The 24,987-nt window shown below is 29.7% G+C and overlaps 1 protein-coding gene across 1 annotated transcript in view; it reads left to right on the top strand.

Annotated features, from left to right (window-relative positions):
• Window positions 1-6,645: 6,645 nt before the first annotated feature.
• The window catches only part of LOC148282919 (uncharacterized), a 104,017-nt gene continuing 85,675 nt past the window's right edge, over window positions 6,646-24,987 (top strand). Inside the window, exon 1 of the mRNA XM_088224284.1 lies at window positions 6,646-7,070. Within this exon, the coding sequence (XP_088080410.1) occupies window positions 7,041-7,070 (30 nt within the window). The 5' untranslated portion in view covers window positions 6,646-7,040. The remainder of the gene's footprint in view (window positions 7,071-24,987) is intronic.

Genomic DNA, 24,987 nt, shown 5'->3' with positions numbered 1-24,987 from the left:
ACTCTAGACGATCATAATAGTTAATTATAAAAGTATTTGATCCAATTCTAATTATTAACTATTGTGACGTAGCATCGTTGTTCTGTCCACAAATCCAAAATCCTTCTACAAAACCAAAACGAAAAGCTAACCAATCTTACCATAGATAAAGCAAGTCAATTATACAAATGTTAATAATTAATTTCAAATTTATTCCTTTTGACATCCCACTTTACCGCCTACTCATTTTCAAATAATAATGCTCCTTGTTGATATATATTTTTTAATTTGAGATGAAAAATAAGTATTTAATTTTACTTCTTACCTCTTTAGCTATCACCATGCAAAAAATTACGTCAATCGGTTTATCCGTTGAGACGTGAAGGAAGCACAAACGAACAAATACACTTTCACATTTATGATATTAGTATTAATGATAGTACATAATCAAATAAATAAAAGTTTTTTTTATTGTACAACTATCTGAATTTACATAACATTATGTACATACGTCATTGATTGCTTTATTTATTTTATTTATTTAAATCTTAAAATAGGGCACACATATCATACATATTGTTATGTGTGTTCTAATAATAACATTACAAATATATTTAATTTACAAATTGTTTATCACATATGTCTTGACCATTATTTTAAATTTTGATATGTTTTTTTCTTCATAAATATTTTTTTTCATTTCGTAATACTTTTTAATTGCTTTAAATAAAATTGAATTTTGTGACTTTGCCTTTTTCCTAAATGGAAGTCTAATTTTGTTCTTTTCTCTAGTATTGTGATTGTGTTCATGCTGGTTCCGATCAATTTTTTTCCAAAATTCTGTTTTTTTATTAGAGTTTATAATTTTATGAACAAATATCATTGTATTGTAAAATATTCTTTGTTTATATGTTAATAATTTCATTTCATTTACCATCGACTTTACCCTCGTATATCTGTTTTTTTTTCAAAATGATTCTAAAGGCTTTATTTTGTAATACAGTTAGTTTATCTATGTTTTCTTTGTTTGATAAAAATAAAATGCTACTACAGTAGTTAACGTGTGGTTCAATAATTGCTTTGTAAATAGTTTTGCAGGAGTCCTACGTAATAATACGTTTACAATACGTTTGATGCCTTTATGATAAAATGTTTTGGTGTTTTAAATGACTAAACTCATTATGATAAAATCGAAGCAATGTTTTATTGTAATAACTGTAATTATGAAAATTCAGCAACAACAATAAAATATGGTAATTATACCCATGACATTTTTTTATTTATTTTTATTTATTTTTATTTATAAACAATAAAACACAAAGTATTTTACATGTATAATACATTGAATTACATTCCCAGGAGTTACAACAACTCAATTCGGGACATAAATAATATTAACATTAAAAAAACACACATTTTGAGAACAACAAAGAAACAAAGCAAGTTTAGCACCTTTATAACTAAATATAGCACAACAATATATACGCCAAAAACCCTTTCTTACATAAGCTGAATAAATGTATTTAAAAAAAACGCTTTTGAAAATGAAGAAAGTGGTAAATCTACTATGGGAAATAAGGTCGTTAACATCACATGCACAATATACATAATTATACCACCACCATTTCCTTACTGCACTTAAAGATGCATAGGGCACTGCATTGATACACGAATCTTGATTTTAAATTAATATTTCACGCCAACTATGTTGGAAATCGAACCCGAGACCTCTAGCATGGAAGCCAACAATATACAAATAAACAAACAACAAACAAACAAACTACCACGCCGTTTCCCCGTAGGGATAGGCAAATAAGATAGAACGCCACATCACTTTATATGTTCAAACATACCTCGTTTACTCTGCATTCATATATCTTCTCACGCACCTACGCCGATTATTCCTACTATTGAAATTTTTTATTTTATTTATTTAAACGCCTTTTAGGCTTTTACATGTTTTACATATATTTATACATAAAGAACAGACATATATTTTACACAAAAGTAGCCAAAAATTTAAAAAGAAAATAAAAATATATAAAAACTAATCTTACATATAGTACATACATACATATAATCCAGTAGAGAGAACATAAGTTCATTTTTTCCCATCGGTCATATTAAAAGAATCTTAAAATAGGAAGAATGTTGAAAAATAATAATTAAGATTACGGATTTTTTTATTTATTAATAACAAATTAAAATACAATATTACAACTAAATACATTTTTTTACAACAATCAAATACATATATTTACATTAACGTTTCCCATTACGTAAAAGAAATAAACAATTTTTGTGTACATAATGGGGGGTGACGTCTTACAATAGATTATTTTATTTTAATCAAAAATATTTTTAAAATAACATATAAAATAATAGATATAAATAAATAAAGGGCATACAATATAAAACATCATGGTATTATTTAAGTATTCAAATTTGGAGATAATAAATTTATACACTGCCTTTTAAAATTCAAAAGTGTTGTAATAAATATATCTATATCATTTGCGTATTCGTTTGCAAACACATGAATTCTCCTTATAGGCGAGTGTACTGTAGTTAGTTGTAGATACATTTATATAGACGAGTTTATTAAATCGAGTAATCCAGCCGGGCACTCGCAAGTTAATTAGTTTTAACAGTTTGGTACAGTCAAATATTGAATTTAATATTTTAAATAAAAATAACAAATCATTTCATTTTCTTCGAGTTTTTAATGTGTGTAAATTTAAATATTTATTTAAGTGTGTATAATTAACATGTTCAACTGCAATACCTAATTTAAAATTAACGAAATGTAAAAATTTATGCTGAATTCTTTCGATATTATTTTTATGCACTTTATAATATGGTGACCATATAACAAAGTTGTATTCAAGTTGGCTACGACATGTCTATCTTCAAATATTTGATGGCTTTGATCGTGCCATGTCTTTCTTGGTCTTCATTGTTATCTTCATCCATCAACATTCGTATCGTAGATCGTTTAAGCCGTTTTTTCGCTATATATTCGCTTTACACGTCCCCAAATCAACGCAGCACCCATTTCTTTATTCTGCCGATAATAAACGTGTTATTTTATATGATTAGTACACATGAAGGTAAAAGAAGCAAACTATAAATATCCATTAAAGGAGTTGGTTGACCCAATAATTCAAAATGGATTAAGAATATGGGGACTAAGTTTCAAATCTTATACCGACAGAACAGAAGTCTTGAACCTACAAGTACAAATTTAAAAAAACTATCGTACCTGTAAAAATAAAGATTGAGGCAAAAGAAAATAATAAAATATTATTTGATTATGTTAACGTTTTGCCAATTAACAAACAATGTCGGTATAAGATAGTGACATATCATTTCCTCGATTGCAGTTTTAAATCCAAAGTAACCCACCAGATCGTGACCCGACAAGTATCGGCGCAGCAGCTGACGGTGCCACGACAGAAGTACTACTATGGAGAAAGAACAATGGGGACTGTAGTATCAAAACTGTTCAATTTAATACCTGTCGAAAATCGTGAGCAAAAAATCTAAATTCATTTTTAAAAATAGTCAAAAACTTATTAAAAACAGCATGAGAAACTTAAGTGTGTTATTAAACTATCTACTTACCTTTAATAAATTAAATAAACAAAAAAATAAAAAAATAATACTGTAATGTAACCTGTAGACAAGCTTCGGCTTTGTGGGAACAAAAATACAATTATGTATGTTACTTATTTGTTAAAATTAATAAAAGTTATTTGCGAAAAAATATTTGCGAAAAACTTTGAAAAAAGAAATGTGAGATTTCTAATTATACTTCACTAACTCAATGGAGAATGCTAAGTTTGCGGTGTCAAGTAGTATGATTGAAATCTGTTTTTGCAAGATTTAGAGATGGTTTTGAATTACGCTATTATTTAGGTAGGTAGGTTTTCATGTATAGTTTATCTTGGCATCAATAACTAATTTTCCGTTTTTGGTGGAAACTTCTAAGTTTAAATCAAATACCCTCTAATATACTCGTACTATTATTTTTCCTATGTATTACATTACTTTATGTATCTTTTAATTATATATTTTACTATTTTATGTATGTTTAAGTAACAATATTTATTCTTAGCACATATAAATATGTATATAAATATATATATATATTTATTTATTTATTTATAATCATATTATATTACAAATATTATAATTTATACAAAGTTGCTTTGACTGCCTAACTAGGGTTGTTTACCCCGTTCTATGACAGTCAAAAAAAAAACAATAATCAATATATGGAAACAGTTATAAAGATAGTGGACAAAGTAAAATACAAAGTAAAAAATGAAATAAAAACATCGTAAAAGTGTAGTAAAAAATTGAAGCAAAAACATGGTAAAAACAAAGTAATAAAAATAGTGAAAACATAGTAAACAACATTAAAAATATATAAACAAGTATATAAAAATATTTTAAAACTCAGTAAAATGCGAAATAAAAACAGAATACATAGTAATAAACATATTTAAAGTCATAGTAAAATAATAAATGTATGTGGATTGCAAAAAGCATACTAAAAAAATATTGCAAAATACCGAGTAGAAAGAGAATATATTCAATATACACATATATATATGTATATACTATATATACATATATATATGTATATACTATATATACATATATATTTATATATATATACTATATATTAAGGACTGGAATTTCCTTTTTTGAGTAGAAAACTCCTTGATGGTTTTACGAATGTTTGAGTTTACTGTTTACCATATTGATGTGCCATATTTATGTTTTTTTTTAAATATTTTTTTCTATCTGACTCTATATTTGTGGTGATATACTCATGTGTATGTGTCAACTAATTGCTCGTCCTATCTCAACACAAGACTTTTAGACTTATGTCTCAAATAATGTACAGTTAACTTATTTATGTAAATAAATAAATATAATAAGGATAATCAAATTTTTACATTTGATTAGCTATGCATTTATAACTAAGCAGTTTTGTTTTGTTTTTTTTTGTAAATGTTATATTAGTAAAGAACAACTAATACTTAATTAACGCTGTTTATTAAGTTAGTCTTCTTTGTTATTCTCAAATGTAAAAATATTTTTTAAAAAGTACATTGTTAAGTATAAGGTGTTTATTCAATCCACAGTGCCCTGAAAGGGCTTTAGTAATTTCTACCCTCTGTTTCATTAAATTCGACTATTACTGCCATCTGTTGTTACAGTTCAGAACTTTTACCAAAATACAACCTACTCCCCTACTAAAGAAACTTTTATTTGATTAAAAATTTGAAATATTCACATTTCCTTAATTGACATTAACAAATTATTTCTACTTTTCTGACTGAATTTTGTGTGTGTGAGAGAAAATATTATAAATAAAAATCTTAGTTACAAAATCATTCAAAAACCAAAAAATATAAAAATAATAAATAAATATTTATTATAATTATAAAATCCTAATACTTGAATGTAAACATATCCATATATACGAATTAGATCGGCTTGTGTGAATTCTAATAATTATGTTTTCCAAACCAGGAGTCAAACCAAAGCATGGGTCATAGTGTCAAATGTAGTTCGCCTTTTGGCCAGAGAAACATTAAATTTTAAGGTACCAAAATGTTTAAGGTGGTGTCTGATACAAAAATTATAATTATTTCAAATTTCTAGAAACATCGCTGTTGGAATTGAGAAAGAAGAATTGTAAACAATTTTAAAAATATATAGTTATTTAGATTTAAACTGTAATGGATTTTATTTGATAAAAACATATTTTTATAATTTTGCCTAAAACCAAACATATTTCACCTTGTTACGTAGATGCTATGAATTCCAAAAAAAATGTGTTTAAATACAAATAAAAATGGTGTAGATAACTTTTACAATAACTTATTAATTTTACAATAATTATGAACATCTTAAAAAATGACAATTTGTGGTATCAAGTATGATTATTTATATCCATGTTTATATGATTCGAGTGAGGTTTTAAAGCAAACTTTTATTTAAGCAGGTAGATTTTTAAGTAAAAAATATTTTTTACCTCATATTTCCAGTTTTAATTGAGAATTTTAGAATTGGTTCAAGTATCTACCATGAAATATTGTTATGTATCTATTTTTGTTGTGTTACGTTTACGTGTGACGACAATAATTCTCAATTGAAAATGAAATTTTTAGTAATTAAAACATTTTTCAAAAAGTTCAAAAATCAAAAATCAACATACGATTATTTTTAATAACACTTCATTATTGTTCTAAATCCATTTTCTTTGTAAAATATAAATAATTTTAGTAGATTTTTCTGATAGTTCTTATGCACTGAAAAAATTTAATTTATGTTATTTTATTAGTTTCTTTTGTGTTAATTATTACAACTCTCATTTAATGATATTCTAGTACATTTGCATTATTTTTATGTTTATGTACATATTTTTATTCATCGGTTTTTCTGGTTTTGTTGATTATAAGCTAATTTTAATTTGTAAATACAGGTAACTAGTTTTCGGCAGATATTATCATGTCTTGATATAAGGCTTCAATAAGGATAAAAAAAGTTACTACTATTAATAGAGACATCTAGCGATGAAAAAACTATGTCGTTAAAGTAGATTTCTGTTTTAATTTCAGAAGGCAATGCGGACGTTCCATTCACGGAATGAATTTTGCGCGGCAACAGAATGTGACGAGTGTGCCTCATTTAAATCGGATTCAAATACAAATTTGACGTCGGGCGAAGATGGTCGTAGGCATTTTGTTTCTGTCATGTGTTTGTCCATAATTTATTCGAGTAAATACGATCGGCAAATTTGATACGCGAGCAGATATGTCATTTATTTAATGCATCATTGTGATAATAATTACTTCCTTGCTAGCGGAAGCAGGCTTCGTCGCTTATTTTGTATTGTCATCGAGGCAAAAGTGATAGTTTAAAAGTGAAAATCGTGGCATGACGGCTTATTCCTAACGCATATTTTCGGTTCCATTGAGTGTTAAATTATAATTTGTATTATTTAAATTTCGTCCCAAGTGCGCTGATATTATGCTAAAAGCATGCAAGCAAAATACGAAGGCGTTTTAAAGGTGAGTTGTTCTCTCAGATTTAACTGTTAATATTAATTATATGCAGGCCAATGTACTCGGGAAATGTATACAGAAGTACATTTTTCGTATTTTTATTTTGATAGGCGACTGATTATAATTTCAGAAATATACTTACGCAATTGATTATCCCAATTAAAATATTTATTTTTTTATTTTGAATCTTGAAGTAAGGCACACATAAACATATTCGTATGTGTGCTTTAATTATAAAAATTTACACAAAATGTTTTATTTATAAGTTGTTTGTCACATATTTCTTAACCTTAGTTTGAATTTTGTTTTTTTTTTCTTCGTAAATGTTTTTTTCCATAGAATTAAGAATAGTCCAGAAGGAGCGTAGAATCATATTTGAATACATCGGACTGTGTCCAATAATTATGCCTCACTTTCACCGCGCGCATTCGTGATGCCACCGCGTAATGTTGCACGATGGGAAAAAATATAATTATAACACAAATGTAAGGTAAAAAAAAGCAATCTGTTAATTTCTCTAAAATTTTTTGTGCACGCGAAATATTGATTGACACAACATAATAGATACGTAAAGGCTCATTTACTAAGAGTAATTGAATTAATAAACTTTAAACTTAAAATATAAAACAAAAATTATTTAACATAAAACGGATATTTTTACATCATGTCAAATAATATTTCACGTTTTAAAGATAATGTCGGTCAAATGTCCACGATAGAGTTTTTTAATTCGAGATCCAATTTATTAGTTCTCTCATTAGATGAGCAAAGTAAGGTAAAAATTTATTTTACTACCCTGGCAACACTAACGAAATGTTCATTTTGTTTCTTTGACAATCTGACAGATGGAAAAATAATTAAATTTTTAAGTAATGCATTTGTTAGTTACACATTAATTTGCTAATTACACATGAAACGTGATTGCATCCTGTTTCTTCAAGATCCTGAAATGAAATTTTGTGATTTTGCCTTTTTTCTAAATGGGAGCCTGATTTTTTTATTTTCTCTGTTATTGTGAATACGTTCATAAAAATGATAATTTGATTTTTTTTTTTCAAAGTTCTGTATTTTTTTACTATACACAAATATCACCGTGGTGAAAAATATTGTTTTCTTTAACAAGTATTTATATTTTTAAATATTTCATTCTGTAATTTAACAAATATAATAAAATAACAGAAAATACATTTTTAAAGCAAAACGAAATATTGAACCAAAAAAAGGCAAACTCTTATGCTTAGTGTGGGATGTATGTACAGCGAGCTAAACCCGGCAATGCTTTATTATTGCTATAATTGAGTAAATATAATATATTAAATGAATTCCAAATCTAATGATAATTCATATTTAAATATTGAATTTAAGTAGGTACCGAAGTAATTTTTCTGTGTTTGAATTCCAAAACATAAAATAATTCATTTTCAAATATATAATTATTTTTGCAAATGTCCAACTCTGCTCTTCTACCAACTGGGATGCAATTACTTATAGGAATGCAATTTTCGAAAATGTATTAAATGCTCAGAGTAATAATGCGTAACCTAAAGAGGAGCCCAAACGTAGGAAAACCATTCTATGACTATTGGGTATTAAGTTACCTCCACTTCGCAGCAAAACAATGGGCCTTACTCGGGTCGAGAATTGCCAAATGCATATTAATTTGCATTGTAAATACGTTTAAATATGTACCTTTTATTATTGCAGGGTTATTCCAATTTATTCTTTTGAAATTCGCCTATATTTTTTTTATAAAACTGAAAATACATATTTGTGTTTATTTTTTTATTTATTTATTCATTTTATTCACAATATATTTATTATATATTTATTGATACATTAACCCAACTCCATTGAACCAAAGTCCTGTGTTAAGTTTGTTTGTTTGTCCGTCACATCTCCGAAACGGCAAATCGTAGCGTCCTGAAATTTGGACACGTCATTTCAGATGCGTTTTCATGGTGAACGTTGCTATTTTCGAGTAAAATTTTAATCGACCTCTACTCGATTAAAACTCAAACTTTATATGGATGCCTAGTGCGGCCCTGACATATTGCCTATAATCAACTGTCATTATCAACAGTAAACATACTTTAATTCACAAATTTATCCCCTAAATTGAGAAAAACTAGTACCTATCTTTAGTAAATATGTTGATATAAGGAAAGTTTTTAAGCAACATAATACACGTGTCGGGACAATAAATGCCAAAAATCAATGTAAATCATGGGAAAATATCCGGAATCAATTACCTGTGAAAACTGACTCCTTTAACACCTTTGACGCTACTACTGCTGCAACCAAACATTTTGCAATTCACCATAGTCGATTTTTATTTATTATAACGTAAATATCCAAGTTATTTACAAACAAAGCCAAGCACAGCTACAAAAGCATCCGATCGAACCGTTATGTTTATGTTGTCAAATAAAACAAAATGGCCACCAATTGGTTGCTAGCCAACAGACCAATATCGCTTGCGTTCTATGAAACATAGTGATAGGGCGTCTCTCTAGGTTACGCATTATTACTTTGAGATTAAATGTCTGTTAATATTATTTTGTTATTACTGAAAATCTATTAAGAAAAAATATATACGTAGAAATTATAAGGAATTTATGAAAAGAATTTGATCGGGATACATAAAAAGTGAATGTTGTTTGTAAAAATTCAAAAACAAACTTTTTTTGCTCACAAAAAATTACATCCTTCCTATTGTTTCATATATGCATTCTTGGTGAATGCAGCCCTGGTGAACGGTGAAAAAACATTAACGCTAGCAACTTGTTTTCTACTTAATAAATTTAAGATTTTTAAAATTACACATATGTTCATGGCAAAGTTCTATATTTCGCTGAAAACCGCACGTAAATCGGTCCAGTAGTTATTCAGTCTATTGAGGACACACATACAAACATTGCTTTTTATATATGTAGAATATTAATATATTTATTTATTTTCTATAAATGCCCATAGGATTTTTCGTGACAGGTATAAAATTAAAATTAAAAAGTTTTCTGCTGTAATAGGTAAAATAAAAAAGTGTCAAAATACCATTCTATAAATAATATGAATAATGAATTGAATATAGAAATAAAATGCTGTATAGAAGTTGTTTGGTACATAATTTAATATGTATGAAAAACTACAACGGTTTTTAGAAAATAAGTAAGGAAAAATCAGTGACTTTCAAGGCATTCGAATAATGTTAATTAATTTGATTTTATGTAATGTAATGAATTAATTTATTTGAATGGTTGTAAAAAAAACATAAACAACTAGTTTTAACCGTAAGAATAAAAGTTGGCAATGATAAATGAAACATATCAACATCTCATGTTTGCCCGATTACCATTTTCAAAATGTGTTCAATTTTAGAATTGTTTTTACCTCAACGGTAAATTTTATTTAAATATTTTTTTCTTATTATCTTTAAATACATACTACCTGCAGATTTTTTCATATGGTGTTAGGGAGAAATTAATTCATTTACTTATTTTGTCGCTGAACAATAAACAAATTCTAATAGAATGTTCTTTTTGGGATAAAATGTACCCTGTTTAGATGACCGCCCCCCCGACTATCGCTTTGCAAAAAAATACTGCGGTCATTTATTCTGTCTACGTAGGATCGTTATTTTTTTCCAATATTGACTCATTTTCCACTAAAAAGTTTCCAGAGGGAGAGAGATATTTTTTTCAATTTTAAAAGTTGCTTTTGACACTTGTTAGCTCTTCAGCTATCCCCATCTAAAAAATCACGTCAATCGGTCGCTCCGTTGCGTTGTGAAAGAAGAATTCATTTTCCACTAACAATGTTCCACGGGAAGCAATTTTTTTTTGGATTTTATTTCTCATCTTTTTGGCAATTTCTATGCAAAAAATCACGTCAATCAGTTGCTCCGTTGCGACGTGACGGAAACACAAACAAACATAAAAACGCACTTTCGCATTTATAATATTAGAATGAAGATAACCAATGCTCAACTTGTAATGGGTTCGGACAGGGAAATGATTGTATTTTATGTTTTTTTCGTATGAGTATAAGAGATTGCAAGATATGGAATACATTAATTTAAAGTTATAAAATACTTCCTTCAAAATATGTAATTTAATTAATTTATGTACGCTTATTGAGAACACCTTGTAACAAAAGGATTTCCTAGTAATAATGAATCACAAAATCATTAAAATTACGCAGCTGCATAAAAACATAATTGATTCATATACACATTAACGTTTCAAATTAAACTTATGCATAGATATTTGTCTGCCTCGTGGTCTGATAGTTGGTATGTTTTCTTCCGGTGTAAAGGGTATCGAGTTCGATTTCCGATATGGTTGACATAAAATATATATCAAAAAAATGTTTTTTTACACTAAAATATTTCATGGGTTCTGGGCCGCGATTACAGACGCTATCTACATCATGTGCATATTCGTATAAAAATTTTAAGTACCCTTCGACGGTAACGTGTAAATAATCATTAAAAAAAACCGTATTCTAGTTCTCATTTGGAAAACTTAATTTTACTTCGGAAATAAAATTAAAGATACATGTTACATTTCCATTGTAATACGGGCTCGGACTGGCATTGGAAGCATAAGACTGATAATCTTACCTTCATGTAACAGTGCAGTGACCTATGCACCATTAGGTGCGAAAAGGAAATGATGATGATTTTGATGTTGTTGGCACACGTTTCTCTAAGGCCCAGTTGTACCACAAAAAGTTAAATGTTGAAAAAAAAAAAAGTTTAAATATGTTTTGCGTTTTTGTCGAAATAGGCAAAATGAAATTAAAGAATTCATTATTTGTGCAGTATATTTTGTCCACATTTTGACCAAATTTTTTACTGCAATATGGCGCGAACCAGAGATTGCATCAAATCGAAGTGTTGAAAACAAGGGGCTTAAACTTAATATTCTCGAACAATTGAAAATTCATAAATATCTAAACAACCCTAATTTTAAAATAATAAACTAACAAGCCAATCTAATATCTTCACCACTGTTAAATATATTTAAATATACTGTTGTTTTTCACTATGTCCTTATATGTACACACTTGCATGATGCGTTATTAATGAATAAATGATTGTACAATTGCATTGATATTTTTAGGAATTCTTAAATCTATAAATATTGTATAAAAATACATTTATGTTTTTATAAATTTCTTCATAATATTTCAATCGTGTACTAAAATTAAAAAGGACGTCAACCTATTTATTTATTTATTATATATACGGCCTAAGCCAATTACAACAGTTACATGAAGAAACATAAATGCAAGAAACTGAACCAAAAGAACATAAAACTATTTAGCAAAGACAAACACGGGCAAAACAATAATTGTAAATAATATATTAAAAAAAACGAAAGACCTAAAACTTTGAGCTAAACCATGCCAATCCAACTTCATCCCACACTGTTTAGTCGCGAAGAGATCTACGAAAAGCCGGAAGATCTATCCCAAAAAATTCCAAGTCGTGTGATGAATTGACTAATCTACACATTCTGGACATTAGGGCATAAAAATCAAAGTTGCTCTGAGAAGATTTTATAAATAGCAGATTTTGACTTCTGGTGACATGGTTGGGAACATGAAAAGAAATTGATTGCAACAGAGATGGGACATCACTTAAAGCATTAAGTATTTTGAACATGCATATAAGGTCCATCTCAGTTCTACGTCTCTCCAATGAAGACAGAATAAGAGATTGCTCTATTTCAAAATAGGAATAATTACCCCTTTGTAATCCGAGCAACCATGCCACTTTTCTTAGAAAACGGTGTTGGACAGACTCGATATGGCCCATATGAGTCCTGTAGAATGGAGACCAAATAGGAGAAGCGTATTCTATTATAATATTATTGATATAATTTCCACAACAATTATCTAAAGATATAAAACTATAAAGCTTCACTCATAATTATCTCACAATACATACATGTATGTCAATAAATACTTACTTTGTCATAAATTTTTCCGAAAATCAAGTATAAATACCTAAATTCCACATTACCTATTAAACACTTGGCCTTGCCCTCAACTATTGGTTTTTCCCACAATTATGATTAATGTACATGCTATAGTTCATGAAATTATTTTTTACCTAAATACCTTGAATTATATAACTATATAAAGACATTCCATCCATCTAATCTTTACATTCGTTTGAAAATGCCCTAACAAGGCAAAATAATTCTCACGAAATTTTGGTTTTTATATTTGTAACAATAAAATAAAGCCTTCAGTAGACTCAAATCAGTGTTTGTTTTCTGAAATTATAAGTTTAAATATGGAATTCTACAAAATAAACACCAAATCGATCAATCAAATCGAAGTAGAGAAATCACCTTTAAAACTAATATTTCATGTCCACCTTGTTAGGAATCAAACCTAGGACCTCAAGGATGATAGGCGATTGCGCCAACCACTGCACTACAATGCGGACTTATCCCCACTCGATATTATTATTCAGAACTTTAACTGAGAGCAGCGTCGAGTCATCAAGACTCGTCCAGGATTTTTGATCTATTACTTACAATAAACTGTATTCCTTATCCGTCTGGACACATACAAGATATAATGAGCATTGATGAGGTTTAGTGTTTTTTTTCATTTTTTATTTGTTTATATTTCTTGGTACCTGGACTGGCAAGACTGTAAGACTAATCATTTAAAATTCATGTAACAAAAATGATCAAGATATGCTGCTATTGGTGTACCAATGCAGTGCCCTATGCACCACTGTGTGCGGAAAGGGATATGATGATATTATCAGCGCTTTAATTTTCTAAAGTTTTGTGTTTCTAAAATTAATCCGCGTGTGACGTCTCAAGGTCTCTTCCGCTTCTTAATCGTTAGTTCCGCCGATTGATGGTAAATACACCGGAAATCTTCCACAACTCTCTTATCATTGGTTGATTCATATGAACTAGAGACGTCGATCAAAGTAGTTACTTTTTATTAAAACTTAATTAAATTTGAATTATGATGATTCTGAGTATAATTTAATGCTCTATTTTTTACTGCGCACAAAAGAAAAATTTCCCTTAGGGCTGAAGTTCCTCATAACCAGTTTTGGGTTCTTCCTCTCCAACTTTGTACTGTGATGCGTAATGGTAATTTAGTTGTCTATGGTTTTAATTGTTTTTAAAGACTACGTGTTTTTGCTAGAGACGGGCGTTTTGGATATTTAAAAGGAATAGCAGTAACAGTTATTGCTTTGCAAATTAAACTGTTTTGTAAAACGGTTTCTGAATAACAGTCTCCTTTAAACCTTCGGGCTCACGACTTCCTGGGAGGCCGTAGATGACGATATTTATAATTTATTCGGCGGAATTAAGGGGCGCTGTATTGACGTGGGAGAAGGCGAGAGTGCTGGCTGGCGATAGGGTCTTCTGAAGGACTACTGATGATTTTTTCACTAAAACAAAGAACTCTGATTTCTATTTCAATAAAAAAATCATTTATAAGATGAAAGTAAACTTTGGTGTGTTATTCATGGATAAAAAAGCTTATTATGATAATTTCTGCATTTTGAACATCAAAACGGCAAAACGTGGACTTTCGTGTTTTACCCACTAAGGTACAGATTTTATTTTATTTTATTTTATTTGGGAAATCAACAGTTCTACATACATATTTTTAGTAAACAAACAGATATAGTGTATAAACTCAGAACTAATAACAGATTTCCACACAGTATACAAAGTTAGTAGAGAAAATATATTCAGTTTTGGCTATTTCATAATAATAAATGTTTAAAGATAGCATAATAATTTTTAACTGTTTCAGAAGGAAACCTGTTATAAAATAACTGTTTTTTTTTTTAACACCGCTAGTTTATACGTCTCTACATTTAAATTGTCTATTACTCATATGTCATATGTACTTTGTAATTAGCAGGTGTGCTGTAATGTATAATGCAAATTTTAAATAAATAAATTATTAAAACGTTTTTTCATCACAGACGACGGTATGTTCTGCATAGCATCACGTCTGATCACGACCGGTAGAAAATAAAGCCGAGGAAAGTAACTACTAGTGACCGACCGAATATTCGGCTTTAGTTTTATCTAGCCTCGGCCGCGGTTACGCGGAACTTCGGCTCAGCCAAAACCTGCGGAATGTGTCGGGTTCACGTTCGGCTGTATTCGGGTGGAAAATCAGCACAATTAGACACTGGATTGTTGTCCATTCAATTAATTAGTTGTTGTATTGCCAGATAATTTAATTAGTTGTTGTATTTAAGGCATTCCTCTGTTATTGGCGGCGTCCGTCTACTCCCAACTGAAGGAATGTCTCAATCGAATATACAAAAAAAAAAGACTTTAAATGCTCTTCTTGATGCTAAGCAATCGCGATGGGAATCTTCCCCTTCAGAGAGGGTTACCTATCTATTTTCTTTCAATCCGTCAGCGCTTAGAATCTTCTTGGGTTATCTTTGATCACTGGACTACGCAGTTTTTATCGGGTCATGATAAATTTAATCAAAAATTATTTGTTTTTAATATTGTTGACTCGCCTTCGTGCTGCTGCGGATATCCTAACCAATCTTCTTAACACATACTGTGGTCTTGTTCCTTTCCCCTTCTCTATGATTACCGGATGGAGCTTTTCGCTACTATCCGTGGCCCTGTTATAGGTCCTCTCGGATATACAGATCTGGCGGCTTCCAAAAAGGATTTCAAAGCTTTTTAAAGTTTTGTAATCATTTCTACGAATTGATCATGTCCAATCAATTTTATTCCAGTCAGTGGAGAATTCACTTCCCTCTTTTTTAAATCCAATGAAGTACATACATATTATGTACTTCTGGATTACTTTCTTTCAGCACAAAGGCTACCAGGTCTCAGAGAGTTCCTTAGGGCAGCTTTTCTCGTTTGACAACGAGCAAATTTTCCGTGTTTGTGGGCACTGCCAAAGAGACTTGTCCTCAGATGCGGTGTGCGGTATGTGGTGAGCAAACTGTTGTATTGGCATTGTCATAGATAAAAAATAAAAATTTGATTGCTTTTGTGATTTGTTGACTATAGTTAGTAGTTCTATTATATTTCGTATTTATATTTTTGTAATTCCTTTAGAGTTAAAAAGTCAAAGGTCCTATAGCGTACATTGAAGAACTGTTACTTACTAGTTAAACGTATAAAACAACCACTAATCATTTATTTTATCGTATTTTTTATTGAACACTTCTTTTAATGAATTTGTAAGGTTTTACAATAAAAACGTCTAGTTTTGGGCGTGTTGACTTTTAAGTCATTTAAATTATTAACATATTACAACAGAGATGGAGAACATTTTAGAGAAGGGAATATAGAAGTCTAGGCGTCTAGAGGCAGGGGTGAATCGTCAAAATAAGCGATTATGCACAGCTTATCATAATATTTAACTTTTGATAATAATCTTTTATAGAAACTAACTCCTTTCTTCCACGCAGTAGCTAGGCTCTTTATAGACCTGGGATTAGAGGGTGAAAACTATTCACGGCGACTCGTCACAACAGATCTTCACAGGTTGCAGTGACGTCAGGAGCTTGCATAGCACTGACCCCCATCACTAAGAATAAGAACAAGAATCATGTTTATGGGATAAATAAAATAAAAGTTATTTATTACAAATCGCCACCACCATTTATATCTTCCGACAAAAAATATCTATGAAGTGCGCCCAGCGCCCAGTCCGTTCTCGGTGAACGATGAAACTAGCCGATTACCTCAGCTTATTCCTCCATACAAAAAGAATAATTTGTTGTACATCTTTAACCCGTCAGATTTTTTAGTACTAAAAAAAGCTTTCAGAATACAAATATTATTTGAAGATTCTCTATTTGGAATCTAGTATTTCGAACATTATTTCTAAAGGAATATTTTTCTTTGATAGGATACCGTTGACACTATATTATTTATTTATTTATTTAAACGCCTTGTAGGCTTTTATATGTTTTACACACATATATAAAAATATACATATAATATTTATTATATCATTATTATGGATAACTTATATAGCGCCATTTTCGTAATAAAATACCTCAAGGGCGGTTTACATAGTGATTCTATTGTTAAATGAATTGAATTGAAGCTTTTCAATTTGTAATTTAATTCAAACAATTTATTTTGTTGTCACATGCTACGGATTTATTCAAATGATTTAAGAACAAGTAGGTTTTAAGTTTTTTCCGAAAAATCACTTCACTTTCACAACCTCGCACCTCTGCTGGGAGAGCATTTTATGCCATAGGGCCTGCGACCGCAAATGCGCGTTCACTAAATTTAGTGCGCTGTTTGCGTAGAGGTATAATAACTTTTCCTCTCGCCGTAGACGTAGCTGATCTAAGCGTGAGACGCCTGTCAGCTAGTTCATCTGGAATGCATAGCATAAAAACAGACATGTATATTTAAAAAACTTAACACCCACTTGTTCTCTAAATCATTTGAATAAATTTGTAGCATGTGACAACAAAATAAATTATTTTAATTAAATTACAAATTTAATAAAATCACTATGTGCGCACTTGAGGTAATTTGTTACGAAAATGGCGCTATATAAGTTATCCATAATAATAATAATGTGCAATAAATTGTCTTAAAGAAAATAAATAAAAAAATAAAAAATTCCACAACACGTGAAACAGAAATGTCCTTAAACACGGGAATTTTCTAGCTAGTTGGGACCTGAAACAAATTATCCCTGTACATTTTAAAACTGAGAAATAAATAAATAAATTCCTTTTAAAATAACTTTTTTAACGTGGTATTACGTGGAACGTATTCACCGCTTAAAATGAGAATCCAGTGGTCTTTTTTACTTGTGGTGTACCGCGATCCGCGATCCGCGATGATGAATTTGCTTCGTAAGTATATTTATATCTTTACAACCCACGAATCATTGTACCGTTACACGACCACGACCGAGTAATACAGAACAATTCTCCGCGTCCTAAGTTTGCCTTGTCTCGAACTGTTTATTGTGCACAGGTATTATATTATCATCGCCAATCACTGCCTCTAGACCACATGTGGGTAACTTTCGGCGCGCGGGCCGGATTCGGTCCGATGAAATGTGGAGTTTTGATGAGAATTCACTTTTTTTTTAAATATATTACAAAGGGTCTGCCAATAGAGGTAGTACAATTTTAAACGGCTATAATGGCAACACTACATATTATTTTTTATCATTCCTTATTTCATTTGTGTTCAGGATAGTATGCCATTTAATTATGAAAAGATTTTTCAATTTCAATTTTATTTATTTATTCATATATATGTACATTACAAAATGGAATGTCTTAATTCATACATATAGAAATAATTAAAATAATTAGGTTAAATTAGGTATATATAAAGAAAAACAAATTAATGTACATAATATCCAAAGAATAATATGTTAAAAAAGTAAGAGAATCTTGTAACGGAAAACTCCCTCAGAGACGTGAAAAATGTCAATGTCCAAAGTGATATTGTTCAACATAGAGATAGCCCTTCCAACAGGCATAACCATTGGTCCTGTATATTGGAATGTGAAACAGTCTATGCTGACGCTGCCTAAGGTCATTATCCGGAATTTAAAAACTAATGCTCCGCATAATTTCAGGGTTGTCAATAATACCGCGCAACAATCGAAAGAGGTGCGTTGTTAAATCCTTTTAGTCTTCAAACTGCTGTAACCAAGCATACCCTGGAGGAACTCAGTGAGACAAAGCTACACGCTTCAACATCGTTTCGAAATTATTAAATTGTTTTATCAAAATCAGTGTTCATATGTGAATACTGAAAGAAATTTAAAAATAATTCATGGACGACATTATTCAGTTAACCGACCCACTATTCGTTGTATTGAAAACGAATTCGAAAAAGGATTTTTCTTTACACAATACAAGAGTACCAGTACGACAAAGAAATGCACGTACACAAGGGAATATTGATGCAGTAGCAACAAGTGTAAGAGATAATCCAAAATTATCAATTGAACGTCGTCCTCAAGAATTAAATCTGTCTCAAACAACAACATGGAGAATTATAAGAAAAGATTTGAGTTTACACCCTTACAAAATTCAATTGGTTCAAGAATTAAAGCCAGCAGACCACCACCAACGTCATTTATTTGCTGATTTTGCTTTAGAACAAATCAATGTAGATCCATTTTTACCGTTCATTGATGTTAAGTGATGAAGCTCATTTTTGGTAAAACGGTTATGTAAACAAACAGAATTGCAGAATTCAGAGAAACGTGTTATTGATGAAATAAGACCAAATTTGAATGAAAAAGTGATGGAAAATTGGGTTGACAGAATGCTGTATGTACAGAGAAGTCGTGGTGCTCACATGAACGATATTATTTTTCATACTTAATGGCATAATGTAACCTTTCAAATAAAAAAAATAATTGTTTCTCACTGAATAATTTATGTATTTTTTAAAAATTTTAAGTTGAATCACTCTTAATGAAAGACCCTTTAATTAAAAAGAATTGAATTATTTCACCTACATACTAGGCAACGCGAGGTCATAAGCCCTGTAGATGCCTAGACTTCTATATTACCTTCTCTTAAATGTTCTTCATCTCTGTTGTAATATGTTAATGTGTTTTTATGAAAATTTCTTGACGATTTTCAAGAAAAGATTACGTATTATTTTTTTCCAAAAACTTATGTTGTTTTTGGTTGATTTTGATTTTAATAGTTAAAACAATGCAATAAAAATTAAAAGGTTTTTTTTTACTTACCACAATTAACTAATATCTACAGATTTTTTTTTATATAAGGTCCATGACTAAAATGATTTACTTTTGATAGATCCCTCTTTAAATTAATTGTATTTTTTATAAGAACAATCCGTTAAATCTATATGCAGAGGCTTGTCAGCAAATAGGAATGTAGTAGCAGGTAATGAAAAATATACCGCAATATCCAGACCAATGAGGAAGTTCAGTGGTTTTTTTTAAATTTTTTATTTGTTAATAGACTGTTAAACTAAGTCAAACTTTTTTTTTTTAAATTTTATATATCGTATTATCGGCGCTACGATTTTTCAAAGTTTTGTATTTCTGAAATAACTCCGCGTGTAACGTCAGAGGTTCATTTCCGCTTATTCTCATTCAGTTCTTCCCATTGGTCCAGAAGCGACAAGCAGACCGGAAATCTTCCATAGCTCTCAGATCATAGGTCGATTCACATGAACCAGTGACGTCATTTAAAGTAGTGCGTTTTTATCAAAATATTTTTTATTATTTTTTCTGTACATTTTCAAGAAACTTTGCCGTCCAATTTTATGCTCTAATTTTTACCCCGCGTAAGAAAACATTTTTTGTATCCAATTTCCCGTAGGGCTGAAGTTCCTCAATGAAACAAAACTTCCTTTCCGCCATGGCGCCGGCGCCTGGCTAAAAAAAAAGCGTTTTGTATAAAGTCACTTCTTATCACCTGTAAAAATATTAAAATAGCAATGAAATAACACATGAATATAAAAAGAAAAATAATTTTTGTTGTTTATTCAGTCTTTTTAACAACTGTGATTTACTTTTATACGGTGTTAGCCGACTACTTCAATCTTTATTTTTTGTATGGATTGTTATTTAAATATTCCGGCCCACAGCTCAGGGGAAAATTGGCGGTCCGACTCAGACTAGAAAAAAGTTGCCCATTCCTTGTCTAGACCAACAAATTATTAAAATTACAAGCTTTAAAAACTGCCTTGTTTCGAAGAGGTATACTCAAGGCTTATACGGTTATTTTAGGAACTGCAACCTTTATTAAACTCTGTCAATTATTTATATATAACGCCATCAGGGCCTCGATTACGATGGGAAGATAAAGACGTCATACCTTCACCTTGACGGTATAGTTGAAGATAAATTCCCTCTTGTGATTACAAAGACATACTACTGACCCCCATCTTCAAGTTTTGGGTAGGTACATCGATATGAATCAAGGGGAAGCGTACGTCACGGTACACATATCTACGCTCTAAAATGACATAGCTTTAGTATTACGTCATAGTTGATGACAAAAGTTTCCTGAGCGACTACAAAGGTATAGTATCGATACCCCAACCATCAAGTTTTGATGTAAGTACATAGTTTTATACCGACGGGTCTAGAACCCCTTGATACGTTTATCTACGTATTTAAACTGTCAAAAATTTTGTTCCACCGAGCAATTTTTCCTTTATTTATGATTTATTAAAAATTTTAATCGTTTTGAGGTTGGAACTTTTTTTTAAGCCATTTAAAATTATGAGAGAGAAATAAGTAAGTTTTGAAGTCGAATTAAATTCCGACATAACTGTCACTTTAATAAAACGAACGCCAAGATGTGAAATTAATGTCGCTAGGTTTTGTCCTATTAACAAATAAGAGTATCTTGTTGTCAGACATAGATTATATGCGACAGAAAGTTGCCACTGTAAAAAAATAATTTAGTTGTTACATTTTTTTCCATCTGTTTTACTATCTTTCCGAGTGTATGTATCGAGACGTTATAGGAGCTGACTTTGTAGTCGATCTGTACAGATCGGTAGATACATACAGACGATCGTTAAGTGTACCGTCTAGGTAATTTTCAAAAGTCATGCAAAATTCATGTTCAAGCGAGCATTTTTTGCTTGAATTGGGATTTATTGGAGTTTATAATCGCTTTAAAGTGAGAACTTTTTATTTACAGAAGCCGATTTAAAATAAAAATGAGAAATATTTTAAATGTTAATGACATAAGGAACGCGGACTAATTGTTTGCGGTCATTACACTGGCTTGTTTCGATCATATGATGTCGATATGACAAGTAGGTAGAACATACCGAGGTAAGATACAGATAGTACAGAAGTTAAGTATACCGTCTCGACATATACAGATGAAGATAGCGTTCATAATCGAGGCACAGAAATCAAAATAAGGAATTCGTTTATTTAGCAGGTTATGGAAAACTTAATTAAATCATCATCATTCCCTTTCCGCAATTTACGGTGCAAAGGGCACTGCATCGGTACATCAATTGCAGCGTATCTTGATCTATTTTGTTACATGACGCTTAATTAGGTTGAATTGACTAAAACATTTTTTTTTCCATTTTTTTACCAAATATATGCAATAATCAGTGTTGCCATATATGAAGCAAAATGTGAAGTGCAAAGCGTTTTATTGTTTTTATAATGTAGGTATTTAAAAAAAATTCGTTGAACATTTTCAAAATTCTTCAAATAAAGCCCAGCATTTGGTAAGGTTTTTCAACAATAGAATTTATGTGAGACCCAAACAGCAATCTACTATCAAGAATAACTCTTAAGTCTCTAATCTCGCTACACCGTGATATGGAATTATCTTTGATCGTTTAACTGTGCGTAATTTTGTTTTTACTTTTAGTAAATGTCATTGAATAACATTTTGAGGTATTGATGAACGATTGATTTTTATTACAGTAATCAATCAGACGATCAAGATCAAAATTATGCTTTCTTAAAATTACGATATTCAGTAGTATAATCATGACTTTCTTTGAAATATTATCTGAAGGGGGATAATGTATATCATCAGACACAGGATTTTCTAACGACTCATTTACTTGTAAGGATTTATTAAATCCAAGAACAAGGTCAAAAGTTACCTTGCACTATAATTACAGTTATTACTAAGATTCAATTGTTTTTGGGCCAATTTCACCACCTCTGAGTAAGTTTTGATTACAGCTACCTAGAAAGTGAATACTACACAATATTCAAGCGTTTGCACGAGGAGTTGTGATATTTATACCACTTAGCACCCAAACTCCTAATAATTTCATTCAATACTTTGGTTTCTGTGAGATGTAAATATTAAAGAGTTGGTAAAACAAAACTTATTTGAAACTATTGTACTATCCTACCATGTTTTTTTAAACTTTGGAATAAGACTCCCGTTGATCCCTTTTTCTCTTACATCACTTCACATTACATACATTCATATTGTTATTTTTAATCAAACTTCTCTGCTGATTTTTGTATTACTGCTAAAATCGCTTAAATGAAATTACCTTTGGTTTTTAAATCTTCTCCTTAAATTGCTTTTTCGAATTTTAAAGACTACTTGCTATACCTGTTATTCTGTTCTTTCGTTTTTCTCTGCTGCATTGACATGTTTTTATACTTTTAAACTACTTTTAATTACTTATATTGAATATGTATTTAAAATCAATATATTGCTTCTCTTAATATAATGTGTCATGAATTTCACAGATGTTTTTTAAATTGACTTAAATTTAATGTCTTTTATTTCATTTAAAGACTTTTCTCATAGTTTCTTTGAATCCTTTAAAATATGTATGTGTATATTAATGTTTTTCCGTTTTAAAAATGTTTTTTTATTAATTACTATTTTATTTTATTTTAATGTCTGAGTATGTTTTTCATTCTTTATTTCAATTCTTGACTTTTAATTACTTTTACAAATTTTATTCATTTTTAATATTATTTCCATTTGCAAATACTAACAACAAACTTTCAAATTACTTTTTAAAATTTAATTTTAATTTTTAAACAACTTCCATTTGTGTTTTTTTTCCTTCTCTTTTTTCCTTCTCTTTTTTGCATTTTCATTGATAACCTTACATATAATTATTATATAATACGGAAACTTCACTGGTCCATTAGAGTTAATACCCGTTTGCAGAGACAACACTTAAGGTGAGGAAAGTACATTCTAATCTCAAATGCAGAGAATAACCCGAAGGTGAAGACAATAGAATGTACTCTCCTCACCTTAAGGTTTGTCTCTGCATACGGGTATCAGTCTTACTGTGTAAAATATAAAACTATTTAACTGTACTGTATGTTTCCTGAATAAAAGAAAATAAAATAATAAAAAAATAAAAAATGTTTCCGTTTAAAATATAAGATCGTCATCGATTTTTTAAATTGTATATGGATATTAAAGCATCTTAGTTTTTTGGTCATTTGTAAGATACAACTAAGGAGTTTCCGTGATATGTACATTTAATTTATTTCAAATAAAACACTTTGTAATTTTTTACACATACGAGTTAACAGTACTAGTTTCAGGTATTCTGAATTACCTATCATCAGGCGTAAATATAAACTAAACAATATGTATATTTGATCCTCACGTCTTCTCCTCTCTGATTTCTATAAAAACACCCCACTCCCCAATTGGTTAAAAAAAATTGATTCGTAACTGTAAGATCATTAGCTTCTTTTTTTTATTTGAAAGTTATTTATTTATAATCCTTACGGATACATTCATTTAACAAAATATGTATTCTTTATAAAAATCATATTCTATGGTTAATGATAATATTTTTAACATGTACCTAGCATTTTTAATTTATTGCCGAAAAAACTCAAATTTAACTCACATTGTACAAAGAGCAAAATAAGAAAGTGGCTATTTGATCAAAAGTTTATACATAAATAGTAGTTTAAGTGTAAATATTTTAATTTTTCATATATTTTCTTGTATTTAAAAAATAAATTTATTTATTATTATTTGTACATACATGTTTATTCTGATCTTTCCGGCTGTTAATTTATATATGTTAGTCATTGTTTTTATATATGTAAATAATATTATATAAGACAGTATAAATATAATCTCCACCAACAAGCTACAGAAAGTGGCTTGGTGGGATTTTATTTATAGTAAAAATATAATTATATTTTTTATATAAAAAAAATGAAATTTGTAAAGGTTGTCTTAGTCTTTTTTTGTCTTAGTCTGGTAGTTTATTGTGTAATTCTAGCCCCTAGTTTATTATACCCGTATGTAGAGACAAAACTTAAGGTGAGGAAAGTACATCCTATTGTCTTCACCTTCGGGTTATTCTTTGCAAATGAGATTGGAATGTACATTCCTCACCTTAAGTTTTGTTTCTGCATACGGGTATTAGTCTCGACTTGCGTATGATATTGTTCTAATATTCTCGTAGTG

This window comes from Micrasema longulum, unplaced genomic scaffold (genome assembly GCF_059751315.1).
Source record: "Micrasema longulum isolate JH-2025_06_02 unplaced genomic scaffold, ASM5975131v1 h1tg000278l, whole genome shotgun sequence".
NCBI classification, from domain to species: domain Eukaryota; kingdom Metazoa; phylum Arthropoda; class Insecta; order Trichoptera; family Brachycentridae; genus Micrasema; species Micrasema longulum.
This window is presented reverse-complemented; position numbering and strand designations above follow the sequence as displayed.